General features: G+C 27.7%; 1 protein-coding gene across 1 annotated transcript in view; it reads left to right on the top strand.

Annotated features, from left to right (window-relative positions):
* The first annotated feature begins 861 nt into the window (after positions 1-861).
* Positions 862-15,220, top strand: part of LOC122538995 (tachykinin-like peptides receptor 86C) — a 48,220-nt gene continuing 33,861 nt past the window's right edge. Inside the window, exon 1 of the mRNA XM_043673549.1 lies at positions 862-1,198. Coding sequence (XP_043529484.1) covers positions 904-1,198 — 295 coding nt within the window. The 5' untranslated portion in view covers positions 862-903. The remainder of the gene's footprint in view (positions 1,199-15,220) is intronic.

Genomic DNA, 15,220 nt, shown 5'->3' with positions numbered 1-15,220 from the left:
AAATTACATTGACATGGCCTATTTCACAAACTTATTAATTCAATAAATTAACAACGCTGTATAAATTTACTTAGTTAGGCTCTCGATGCCTCGGCCAGTCAATTAAAACCAATGCCCGTGAGAAAAGAAATTCACAAACAGAACGTCAGCGAATTGTTCCAAGCGAAATATTCGATTCTATGCAAAACATTCGACCGGCAATCAACCCCTATTAAATAGAAGCGCTTTGATAGGGACTCGTGTAACGGGGTTAATAGTTTTTCCTTGGGTTTCGCGCGTCGAGTGGACGCACGTGCGCATTTATCGTGATTTATGGCTTTTTTCCGCTGCGTTTCGACACCCTCCTCCTTGTTTTGCATTTAACGGAGGCGGGATTTGAATACACTGGCCGATTCGTACGCGTGACGCTCGGCAAGCTCGTGTAATTGCTCGTCGCAGGTGAACGAATGAGAGAAAAAAAAAAAAGAAAAAAAGAAAGGGAACGCCTCGAGGGTGGTAATTTATTCCTGCTGCTGGAGGAACATGTGCCAATTTCACTTCGGCCAGCCTGTGAAATTGGATAACGATTCAACGAATTCTTGACAATTTTAATTGCATCAGGCATCTGCGGAAATTGGCGACAGTACATGGAAAAGTATGAACTCGGGGAATTTTATTCAAGCATAGTAAAACGGATCTTAGTGACGGATAGGCATATTTATCAATATGAAGGCAATAAGTGCTCGCATCTCGCAATAGAATATTGACAAAAATCATATCTAATACAGAGGTTACGCCATTTTCAAACTGTTCTTTTTTTTTTTTTCGTCGCCGTACAAGCGCAAGAGACAAAAGTATAATTGTTTCTTTTTTTTTTTTTTTTTTTTTTGGAAAAAAAGTGTTGTTTCTCGTCAGACCTGAAATATGAGCAGCTTGATCCTGTATGGCTTGTACAATTGCAGTGCCACAATCCTCGAACGGAACATCACATTCTTACGGATGTTAAATCGTAGCGAACTACTTAATATACTACGAAATGCTTTAGACAGCTCTCCCGAGCAAAAAGTTCTGCGTGATGCATTTTTAGATTGTTTCTATAATTACCAAGAACGGCCGTTCGATCTGTCATGGTGGCAAAAGTTATTCTGGTCCCTTATATTCGCCGCAATGTTGTTGGTGGCAACGTGTGGCAATGTTATCGTCATATGGATTGTACTTGGTAAGTGTCCCTTTATCACATCGGAGTTGGGTAAAAAATTAATCAACGATTAACGATTATACTTTTTTTAATAATCTTTAACCACAATTGATGATTACATTTCAATTTTAGTTGTTAATTATATAATAACAACAATTAAATTCCTACTTTACTTGTTAATTACGATTAAAGATTACATCCCTACTGCGATCGTTAATTGTTATTAATTTTAATTCAATTTTAATTCAATTTTCAATTTTAACTGTTAGCTGGACATCGATTTTATGAATAAAATTTGTCGATGCATTTGTAATGATTTATTGACTTTGAATGATCATGCTATTAATTAATAATATCATTAGAAATTTATTATACATTTGTATTTATAGTGAACTTTATATTGCACAATTAAGTTAAATTTGTAATTACACTGCAGTTTTGTATGATTCAATTTATGTTTCATATGTTATATGGATTTTCATGTGACATTTCATATTTCGTGAAATAAATTTGTATAATTCATCGTAGTGACTATATTCAGTATAATGAGTTTTTATGACGTCGAATATGAATTAGTTTATACCCTTGTATTTTCAACATGAGGTAATAATTAAGTGAAAGAAATGCATAGGAAAATTTCAAATATACAATAGTTTAAATTAAATTATAAATAAATTATAAATAAATTATAAATAAAATTAATAAAAAAATTAATTAAATAAAGTAATTAAGTAATTAAATTAAAAATAAAATTAAATAGTTTAAATTATATTATAAATGATGATAAAAAGAAAAATTTGAAATATAAAGTGATAAAGATGGCCATTCTTTATTATTTATTACTAAATTATTTTAAATAACTGTTATAATTGAATAAAAACAAAATACCGAGCCATTTGTGCAATTTTAATTTTTGAAGTTATTTTTAAATGTTCACATTAATATCATGTAAATTTTTTTTATTTATTTATAATTTGTGTCTACTTTAAAGTACTTATTCGGGATGAGTTATATAATTTGTCTATCTATCAATAGATCAATAAATAACTGCATAAATGTCACGCACATTGAAATTATGTACAAAATGTTTTCTACTTTTTCAACAAAATTCTCAGAGTATACTCTGTGAAAAAAATAAAAAAATAAAAAAAAATATTATGTGTCATATGCAGTTTGTTTGTAAACGCTTTGTGAAAATATTGAATGTATTCCGAATACATTTAATACGTTCGAAGTTTGATTTTAAATCTCTTATGGAAAACTCAGTATTGAAATTCAGAAACAAAACACATGTGAAGAATTAATTCAATAAATACATTCAATTGCCAAGATGCAGGAAAATTCTCAAGAAATTCAGAATCTAATAAATTTCACATTATCAAGCTTCAATGCAATGGATGATCATTTTGAAGTGAGAATTTCAACAGTTCCAACGATCCTTATACATTAAGAAATACTTTGTATAGCAGACATATTTGGACTGTGTTTAATATTCGCCTACAATTTCGTAATAAAAAGGCAAATATCAAATGGGTAGTACGATTTATAGGTAATATCAAAGTGCAAAATTGTGGAGAAAACGTGCAACATGGAAAAGATATATAAACTGATAAATAAATATCCAAATAATAATAACAATATACAATAATATACAATAATATAATATAATATTTAATAATATACAATAATATACAATAATATAATATAATATTCAATAATATACAATAATATACAATAATATAATATAATATTCAATAATATACAATAATATACAATAATATAATATAATATTCAATAATATACAATAATATACAATAATATAATATAATATTCAATAATATACAATAATATAATATAATATTCAGTAATATACAATTATATAATATAATATTCAAGAATATACAATAATATACAAATATCCAAAGTATGATATATTTTGTAACATTGTACGTGTACGTAACTTTTACCAAGGTTCTATTTTATTATATTGTAAAATGTAATTTCCGTATATTCTCAATTTGCATAAAAATTCGTCTAGTCTGGTTATAGGATGAAGTTTGATAAATGGTAGATTCCGCGTGATTCCTGACGAGACGAGAGAGGCTTTTGTTATGATAAACGTCCTTTAGAGATAGCGATGTCAGCTTGACGATGCATGTCAATGATAGAGTTGGACGGGAAATGATGAGAATAATTGTTGTCTCGAAGGATGTTGCAGAGAAAAAAATGTGAAACCTGAATGCAAGAGTTTCAACTCTTTCGGATTCAAAATTAACTGTCGAGTGTATGGTGCGAAATTTGTAAATTGATAGCTCCAGTGGCAAAGGATGTTTGGTAAACGGGCGGTCGATTATGGCGGAATGATTATGGCGATAATGTCAAAAGCACAGCATCCCAGATAAGCTCAGAATCAAAGACAATGAGCAGCATGCGCTTATACGCTTATAAACGGGTGTTCCGAATTTAAATGTCAAAACTTACAGAGGATCGATAAATTAAGGGAAAAAGTATTTTAGAGATTTGTTCGTTTTTTTTTTTTTGTTTTAAAGAAAATTGCAAAGAAAAAAGAAAGGAATAAAAGAATTTTAATTTTCTTTCTTCCTCGGTAAATTCGGATAATAATCAATTCAGGAGAGTAGCTGAAAATCGTAGTTGCAGTGAACCAAGAACGATATCCAGTTACAATCAGAATGATCGACGTTCGATCTAATGTTTACATTAAAGTGAATGACCTTTTGAACAGCATTTTCATCAAGTATTATTAGATGACATAAATGATAATAGATGACGTTATGAGACGATAATATGGATGATAAAATAGACGATAATATCATTAAGATGGAAAAAAACGAAAACTATTTTTTGTTTCTTTCTCGTTGCCATTTTGTCCTAAAATGGAGCAGAAACGAGCAAATTTAAATTTTTTTCTTAGTTTATTAGACTTAGTGTAGAACGTTTTTTTCTTAGTTTATTAGACTTAGTTTAGAACGTTTTTTCTTAGTTTATTAGACTTAGTTTAGAACGTTTTTCCTTAGTTTATTAGACTGAACTTTTAAAATTTAAATTTGGGACATCTTGTACAGTATTTATGAATTGATGTTCTTCTGTGTGTCAAAGTACGCCGCCTTAATGAGACGCTTCATAGTGTTCAAGATTGTAGCCTGGTTCTGAGACATTTACACGTCCTTGAGAATTCAACAGTATTAGGCTCATAGTCGATTCCTCATAGAAGCGGAGCTCTCGGCAGTAATTAGAAGGGGAAGCCAGAGGTCATCTAGTGCATGATATCAGTCATCTATTACCCATTGCGTGATTATTGATACTATAACTATCATTTATTATTGCTCATCGTAATTCTAAGTTGTACAACTCTGTTTACTTTAGTGTATTTTTAGTATATTTTGTTTTAGTTTATTATTTATTTTTTGTTATTATCATTTATTTATTTTGTTATTATTATTTATTTATTTTTTAGTTTACCCATCGCGTGATTATTGATACTATAACTATCATTTATTATTGCTCATCGTAATTCTAAGTTATACAACTCTGTTTACTTTAGTGCATTTTTAGTATATTTTATGATAGTTTATTATTTAGTTTTTGTTATTATTACTTATTTATTTTTTAGTTTATTATTTATTTTGTTTTAGTTTATTATTTAGTTTATTATTTATTTTTGTATTTTTAGTATATTTTATTTTAGTTTATTTATTTTTCGTCTTTCATTTGGTTCATTAATTTATTTCGTTTATTGTTCGAAACGCCTGATCTCCCGGAGGAGTTATTAAAAACCTCCGCGGTTAATATAACCTGTTCTAAGACACCAAGTATCTAGTTCATTTCGTAGTAATCAGGACCTGAGAGGCAAATTCGTTTCTTATTTTCCTTTGCATTTCAACTCGGGGGGGATGAACGTCTGGTTCTTATGACAAAGACACATTTTATCTGTCAAGAATCACGGCATCCCAGATAAGCTTAGAGTCAAAGACCAACATGGCTACGCTTGTATAGTGCAATTTGTGAAGCAGTAGAACGAATATGTGAGGACAGAAAGCAAATTTCGTAATCGTCGATTGCTTGTTCAATTTTGACGAATTCACGTTCAGTGCATGATCAATGATCAAGCTATATCTGCGACGAATATGAGCGAATATTCGCGTAGTTCGAACCGAGTATAGACGAATGAAGAATTCAATATTATTAGACGTGGATTTTTATGCATGGAAGATTTTTACGATTGGAAAATGTGAAAATACAGGACAAAATATAAGATGTTGCGTTTTAGTGCTTGAATATTTTGTATATTATATCTCGTACATTCCGTATATAGTAAATAGTATTTATTATGGTACAATTTATTTGTTAAAACAGCCTCTTATCTCTAAAAATGTATGACAAATTTGTTCATGAAAATTCTAATGTTTTTGTTTTTTTAGATGAATACGAATTCTCTATTGGTTAGATCGTGAATATTTCTAACCGATAGTATAAGTTATTATACAGCTTGTCAATATATAAGAAAATTGTTTCAGTGAATTAAAATATTGGAATTTATTGAATTGCTTATCGGAGGAAAAATGAATATGTGATAAATGTATGATAGAACGAATAACATATATTATTTATATAATATAATATAATACAATATTATAGTATATTTTAATATTATGGTATATTATAGTATTTTTTATGGTATATATTATATTGTTTTTATGGTATATTATAGTATATTTTAATATTATAGTATATTATAGTATATTTTAATATTATGGTATATTATAATATATTTTAATATTATAGAATATTATAGTATATTATAGTATATTTTAATATTATGGTATATTATAGTATATTATATTTATAGTATATATAAGGGCGTTAACTCAACGATACACTATATATATATATACGTTTTACAATGTATATTTATCATGTATTCACTTTTACACTTTTTATTTTATTCATTTTGTTATTTATAATATTTTGTAGCTAATGAATCATATTTTTATTTCCTCTTTATCGTTGAAGGACCAAAGATTTTTACCGATATTTTATCTTCCAAAATGACTACTATACTAAGGACTTTACAATATACAAAGGAGGAAAAATTCTAGTTATTCATTTTCTCTCTGTAATAATCTGATTTAACATACAAACGAAACTTTTATGAATGCAGAGTATAATTCCTGCGCTAATTTTAGTTCTGTCAGCGCGATTCTTGCGAACAGCCATCTTACGAAAATCCGATTCCCGAGTTATGAAATACTGTACGTAAATCCGCAGAATTTTTTGAATTCTTTTTGTAGAATCCAACATTGTTGGATGTCCATTTCGACAGCTGGCTTTCGTTCTCGAGACACAGACAATAGTTCAGTTGATTCTCGTATGTTTGTGAGAAAATTTAAATGGACAAAATTTATGAGCTTTTAAAAGGCGGTATATCCCTCGATATTTTATGCAATGAACATTTCCGGATTTGTTTCGCCTTTTTTTAACGTGGTAAATTTTTAAATGAACCGCATAGATTGAGTTTCAGTCGTCGAAAATGAGCGTCAATGAGTTCTAACGTATTCTAATAGACCATTACGGCAAGTTGTAAATTTCGATTGCACGAGGTAAAGATAAATATCATATTGACGTTTCGGAGTTTGAAAACTTGATTCCTGAATTGATCACGCTGAAAACGAAATGAATTTGAATGAAACTAATTTAGAAATTCTAATTGGATTTCTGCGACAATGAAATTGCATTGTGACATTTATAAAAGTTGGATCGAAACTGTTGGGGCATATTGGCGAAGAAACTTCAATTTTATCCATCAACGTGACACATACTGTAGAATGTAAAATTCCGTTTCTTTTGAATGTTGAGTAACAGCTCGAGAAGGAAGAAAGAATTGAAAATATGTCAAATGTCCTATCGCTTTATGCCTCAATCTGCACATTTTCTTCTATTATATACTTTCACATGTAATAGAAGTTTTTGTTTACATTTTCTCCTATTATATACTTTCATCTCTTGTACGTCATAGAAATCTATGATTTATTACGAAATGTACTGTCTTTGAAGAATACATCCGATATATAGGGCGTACAAAATGAACATTTTCTTACTTTGATTATACGAAACATACAAATATATCTTACCATTTTGTCTCGCACTGTACTCATTAAAACAAGCAGAAACGTCTTAATAAATAATTTGGTTCGAAAATCATTAATTTTAGAATGATGTTTTTTTATATTTATGTTATTTTATATATATATGTGTGTGTGTCTTGTTCAGTTTAGTTTGTTGTATATGAAATAGACATAATTGGAGAGATTTTTCTAATTAAGAGAGTTGGAGTGAAAAAATTGAAATCCACAGAGTGGAATAAACTCTGTATAAAAAGAATGAAAATCCGGATTAAAATAATAGAGTGTACGGAAGAAAGTAATGATCTTTTAAATTTTAATGTCGTTTATATTATCTGCTTCAAATGAGTGAAATTACAAAAATAAAAAAGCTTGTAAAGGACAGAATATTCATCAAGTTTTATCGCGAATATTGTATAAGGCAACAAAGTACTTGGGAGATGAGAGAAAGTTTCGTGAAAGGAATGCAAATCTGATTGATTGTTTCCGACACAAGCTCCTGTAGTATAATCTGTCTGCGAGTGATAGGAGAGGATTTCTTTTCAGTTCCCAACAGCACATTCTTCTGATTGAACTATCAAACGATGTTCATACGTGTGTTCATTTACATGGTATTAATATAAAGTTGAATTAAATTTTTCTGGATTTAATTTTTCGGTTTCAGATATAAATGGAATATAATTTATTATTATGCCACAAGTTCAAAGTGAAAAAAAAGTTTAATAACGTCGAAATGATTAATGATTTTTGAATTCAAATTTGAATTTTTGAAGTTTGGTTATTAAACAGATGAAAGGATGAAACAATTTCAATAATAAAATTCGATTGTCCACTCTGGCTCCATTTATTAATTTAAATAGGAATTAATATTCGGGAAATTAGTAGTCGACATGTGCATTTTACTTAACAGTAAATTACGTTACGTTTCTCATTTACTTTTTTTTTTTATTATTCTGAATATAAAATACAAATAAATAATTGCATGTCATTATATAAGAATGCACGTTGTAATTAAGCGTATGCTCTACTATAATTTTGATAATAGAAATTAGCTATGAAATCGAATGTTAACTCCAATTAACTATAAATGAACTTCTTTTATAGTTTGGTTCAGATATTCTTAAAAATCTTTAGTCAGTAATTCTCGAAAATCGTTAAATGTTTCTTGAATTAAAGTTCCTGAATATTTCCGATCTCGAGAAATTGAGTCTAATAATAATTTTGTCGAGATTCATACCTCACCTTTCATGACATTATGCCGATTTTTAGATAAGAGGCTTTCTGTGTAATTATATTGGAAATCGATTTCAATGACATTATATTATTAAAGAACACCATTCTGAGTTCTGTGTAATTTCCTTTATACGTACAACCGCCAATTAATTTCAGTTGTTCATAAAAATATTCTTGATACTTTTTTAGTTTGATTCGAAATTTGGATTTTTCATTGTTACAATCTGTGTAAAATTTCTAGGCATGATTGTAGTTAAATAAATGACAAATTGTTTCTGAGACAAATTCGACATTTTGAAATGAAATTTTATGAATTTTTAAATATAATTAAATTTTTAATGTATAATAATTAATATGAATTAATGCATTTGAATTAATTAAATATTCCAACTAGATATTGATAAGTGTTATTTCAAATTTCAATGCGATAGTAAATAAGCCAACATTCAATAAATATTTGCATTATTAATATTCATCTGCTCAACTGAAATTTTCAAACTGCAAACATATTATTTAGCTTTATTAATATTACACATGTTCATTTCCATTTCGAAATATCACATATTACATCCATTTGTAGTAATTCAATTTTCTACGAAATAATTTCTATGTTAAAATTTAGTATTTTAGTCATCCTGCTGATTCACGCAATAAATCATTTTTTGATCATATTAAATATACAATTTTGTAAACTAAAATGTAGAGTTTATTATTAACTTTGATGATTTTTGGTTTACCCTGTCGAAATTTAATTACAGTAACTACAAGTTGCATTTTTCTATTTGTAATATTGAATTGGTAGTCCGATATATAGCAAATTCTTTCATTATCGAACATAACTTTCAGAGGTTTTATTAACTAACGTAATGACGTCTATTTAAATGAAATCGTTGGTACAGGTGAAACTTATATAATTAAGTTACGTGTCGATATCAGTGTTGAATGGAAATAGCTCTTAGAATGTTAGAATTGCAAGAAATTTCTTTTTTGATTTACACTAGCAAAAAGCTAGTAAATTAATGATCATATTAAAATATATTATGTAAAAATATAATATATTATAATGTATTCTTATCTATTTTTATGATTATTTAAAATACTGCATTAATGTTCTTCACCAAGAGAAATGTTCTCGATCATTTCTCGAATTTCTTACAACACTTAATAATACCTATATCTCATTTAATATTAGATTGGTGTATATAAACTGTTGTATTTCTTCAGATAAACCTTTAATAACACGTAGTTGCTTTACAATATTATATATTTAATCAAAACAATTTTAATATATTTGATCCATTTTTTTAACAATTTATTAGTTTCGTTTTAGATTCATTTATTCATTTATCGATTTATTATTAATTCTATAATTTAAAAATTCGTGGAACAAAATTGTCACAGGTTGTTTCTCAATAATTTCCTTGTCGAAACATTTTTTTAAACGAAATGGTAGAGATTTTTCATAATTTTTCAAGCAATTCTATGACACTTTTCTCAAACAAATATTCCAATTACGAACAATGACATTTCTTTTCTTATCATTGTAGAGTATACAAGATAACAAATTTCGTCCTTTAATATTTTCTTTAAGCTTTTAATTTTCTTCTCAGTTTTTAAACTGTCGATAAAATAAAATATAATACGGTGCACGACATTTTCTTGTTACAAACAACATTTCGTATATACCAACTTTAATATAATTGATACTGTCGATGGAATTTTGTCTACTGAATTATAAGTTTGCTTGACAATTTGATGCATGACAGAGAATTTAGAACTTAATCAGTATACATATTTTTCATTTCAACGTTGTCAGACAACTTTTTGTCGATGGTATATGCATTTTGTCTTCGCGCATATTATAAACGATTGTATTATATTGATTGAACTGTTTCATCTGATTTTCAATCAGAGAGTATTTGCGTGGTGTAAGTTATTTACATATATTGAAAGACTGATTCACTTTTGAGCTCTTTATAGAAAATGCTTCAGTTTTCATAGTCACAGCCAGGACGATGGTGATTCTACACCGAATAAAGTATAATAATAAATATAATATAGAATATTTAGTAATAAAATATAGTACATATAGATACAGTAACATATATTAATTATATATATATTATTAATATATATATATAAATAATATAATAAATATAATTAATATATATATAATATATATGTATTAATATACATGTATTAATATATATATATATATATATATATATATATATATATATCATGTATTATTAATATATATATAAATAATATAATAAATATAATTAATATATGTATATATAATTATATATATAATATATATAGTGTAGTATTGTAGGTTTAAATAATGACTCGTGGCTGTAATTTAATTGTAAGTACGACCCAAGAAACTCTCGTGTTTGATATATACTATTTTACTTTTACTAAAAAAGTATCAGAATATCATAATCGAAAATTGATGAATTTAAAGAAAACATTTTAATTTTAATTCTGTAGACTCACGAGTGGTTAAAAATGAATCTAACGAAATTGAAATTAAAATATGTTACAAGCCATTCGTTTTAATTTAATTTTTATGTAGAACGGTGGAATTCGATGTACGCAGAAAGAGATACATTTTTAATTAAAGAAATGTACGTGCGTTGTTGTTTTTGCGGGAAAGATACAGTTGTTAGTAATCCATTTGTACCTTTCATTTTCTTTGTCTATCTATCTCCATCTTTTTCTAATTTTAATTTACTAGAACTGCTGAGACGGTAAAAGGATAAAATTTTCATCAGAGACACAGGAAGTACAAAAATAGAGAAGCTTCACAATGCAATAAATTAACTTTTATTTGTATATTTATTATATTATAAATGTATATTTATTTATGTTGAAATCTATATTTCATTCGTGTTAATATTTTTTATATTTACATATTTAAAATCATATAAATCTCCAAAAATACATTTTTTTATATTTGTAAGATTTCTAACGAAAAATTACAAACTTGTCATTTCGACCACTTTGTTAAGAAACACTTAGTTTGTTACGTGAATAATCTGTTGTGGATAATATTGTAAAATAAGTGAAAAATGTGCAATATAATTTTTTCTTAGAGCTAGAAAATTGAATTTTACGTGTAATTCTTAAGGAATAAGTATTTAAAGTCCGCTTTCGTTGAAATGGAAAAATTTTATTCTTACATCTTTCACTTATTTTCGCAAAATAATATCTTACCGATTAATTCCTATCAAGTACAGAATTAATAAATTAAAATAAATTGATGAAAAAAAAAAGTAAATTGATACACAATTAATAAAAGTAAATTTTCACACTTGATTTTTTCGAAAACGAGGATTTTAAGTGAAAAAATACGATTCTTTGGTTTTTACTTATTTTTATATCTAAAATCACTCCCTTTTCGGTTGTATCATGAAAACTGGAACAAGCTATCGTATATTGTAAAACGTGTATTAGCTTGTTTCATTTTATAAGAATTTTATGCAACGTGTATATGACTTTCAGTTAGAAGAAGTGTTATGAGAAATCGTTACTTAAATTGTTTTTATTTCTGAAGTCATACTGATTCTCAGGGAAAAATCGATTATATAATCGATTTATTTTATTTTAAGAGAGAATTACAAGCTATTCCTATAAATATTCGGATATTATATCTTTGGAAATTGTTAATATTGTTAATACTAGTAATATATATATATATATATATATATATATATATATATATATATNCAATTTCCAAAGATATAATATCCGAATATTTATAGGAATAGCTTGTAATTCTCTCTTAAAATAAAATAAATCGATTATATATATAATTAACTGACGTAGCATCGCGATAAAAAGAACCACTTGAATTCATTTAAAAACGTGAAACCATTACTTTTGCAATCTTTGACTCATCTTTTTCCAAAATAATTTCTCATCATTGGAAGCAGAAAGAATTTTTTCTTGAAAATGCTGTAAATTCAAATATTTCTAAAAAACACTAAGAGGCTAGACATAAGACATGACCTGTATCTGGAATCGATAACAGACTGATACTGAATGAATATCGTTATTACATATTTTGAAATTTTCAAAGTAGACTCTTACTTTTCGAGATTCTTACTTTTAGAAAAATAAAATGGCGTGGTAATAACCTTTGCACCGATGCAAGGAACTTATTGAAAAACGATTAACAGACTGAAATGATTCAGACGATATTAAATAATCTTCGAAGGAACTTATTAAATAACGATTAACAGGTGAAATGATTCAGAGGATATTAAATAATCTTCTCTAAGCAGACTCTTGTTATTAAATTCCTTTTCAGAAAAATGAAACGGCACAGCGACACAAATCCTCTGAATCAATGCAGAGGATTTATTTAAAAATGAAATGCTTAGAACTTTGTCGCATTACTGCGTTAAATTACGTATTAGCGTGTTTCATTTACAAACGAGTTTTGCTTTAATCACTAAATAATCTTCGCAAATAGTGTGAAAGATTTAGTACAAATAAAATTACGGGGAGTAAGTTGGCAAATGTATTTCTTTTCACTGTTTCGAATGTTACTTCTGAGCGACGAATGGTACATTAGTATTTAAGTAGAATGTATCTGCACAGCAACTTGAGAAACACGACGAGCACAAAGTAGCTTTACTTGTCCCTTTTTGTCTTTAAATCTCTTAAACTTTCTTGCAATACTCGAACTACAGTAGAACTTTGTTCATATGAACTTGTCGAAAGAGAAATAGTATTCTAGCATTTGCCAGTGTGCTAGACTGACATATCATAGTAAAATATGTATAAATGCTTCATTAATCTTTCGAGTTACGAGTCAATAGACATCAAAGCAAAATTCGTTAAAAATACACCTAAAATCAATAAGCGATTTCAATGTTTCAATCATTTTGTATTTTCCCGCCAAACTGCGAGAGCTTATTCTAAGGGCCAAAGGAAGAAAAAAATATTACACGAAGTTTGCGAATTAACCCTTTGTTAAGGAGATACAAAATAGAATAATGAGAAATAGTTGCTCACTATTTTTAAAGTCTCATTTCAAAATGATGTCCTCCTGCTCGGACACAAGCTTGACATCGATGAAAAACTGAATTTATTGCTTTATGCAGCGTCTCAGTATTCTTGTTGCATTTCAATAACTGCATTTTTAATACGCTGCGCAAGATCTTCGTACGAAGTCACTACGGTCGAGTAACCCTTTTGTTTCAGAGCGACCCATAGGTAAAATTATAATATTTATCGTATGGTTTGCGTAGTTACAAGGATATCGGATAGATCTGTGTTCATCAACACTCATTTCCAATTATGAAACAGGCTCGTGCAAAGAAAAGGAATGACTGAAATACTGAAATTCAGTAAAATACTGACTATCTATTTTTGATTATATCTTTGTGACAAAGCGTTAATTCGCAGACTTCGTATGACATTCGTTTCTTCTTTTGGCCCCTAGTAGTAAGCTCTCGCAGTTTGGCGGGAAAATCCCGGGACACTGTACATTTATTTCTGAAAGTACGTAGAAACATAATATATAAATTAAATTAATTGAATATTAAGTTAATTTATCGATATGTTTCAGTTTCATTGCTTTCTGGTAAAAAACATATCAATAAAGAGTTAAAAGGTTGAAACATACGAAACATAAAGCTGCGTATGCATTTCGAAATGTCATCCTCGTTTACCAATGCAAAACTGATATCGAAGCGTTATTGAATTTGTCGAACTTCGTCGAATTTTTTTGTGCGCAGTTTTAATTCAATTCTCACAATGAATTTATCTCGTGTAAACATGCACTTCTGTGTTGGAAATTTTGATTTTCAGAGTCTCTCAAAAATAGAAATCTAATGAAAATGCAAGGTCTCGTGAATATTATTAATTTGTCCGAAAAGTTCGTGCCAACTTTGACATATGTATAAATATATCATAATATGTTATTGAAAATATATTATTCATCTATGTATTTTTAAAGGAGATATTTCAACGTATCTTAAAAAAAAAAAAAAAAGAGTTATTTGAAATAAATCGATTTGTGTCAGTTTTGTATCCGTTTGAAGATGAAAAAAAAACAAAAAAAAAAAAAAACAAAGTGCATATAAACTGAGTTACATGTTTCCCACATTTCATAGTGTTGTTATAACTTTTTAATAAAGCATTTATAAACTTTTTGTCGTATAATATTTTAGTATTATTTTTACCTACAGAAAATACGTGCTCGGGCAAAGTTTGAATACTAAAATGCGGGACATTCTGTATAATTGGAGTTTCTCCCTTGTACTGATTTTTCGTTCGTGTAATTGAAATTTAGGTCCAAATAAGTGAATACAATCGGGTATTATGTACAGTGAACTCCCGCAAAACGCGTTATAAAGATACGTTTCGCGTTATAGGAAATCGCATTTTACGAGATCATGCGTTATCAGTGAAGATGTGCAAGAATCTGAAACTATTGGGCCAAAATATTGTATAATTTGGTTCGAATAAATGGATAAACTAATATAATGGAAAAAGGAATATTGTTGCCTCAGGAATCTCAGGACACTTTTATTTTTAATACTTATCGTAGATAATAAAATTTCTTTCTTAATTATAAAATATAAATATAACATAATAAATTAATATAATATAATACAATTATAATATAACTATAATTATAATATAATGTAATATA

This window comes from Frieseomelitta varia, unplaced genomic scaffold (assembly GCF_011392965.1).
Source record: "Frieseomelitta varia isolate USP_RPSP 00005682 unplaced genomic scaffold, Fvar_1.2 scaffold_185, whole genome shotgun sequence".
Classification (NCBI taxonomy): Eukaryota; Metazoa; Arthropoda; class Insecta; order Hymenoptera; family Apidae; genus Frieseomelitta; species Frieseomelitta varia.
This window is presented reverse-complemented; position numbering and strand designations above follow the sequence as displayed.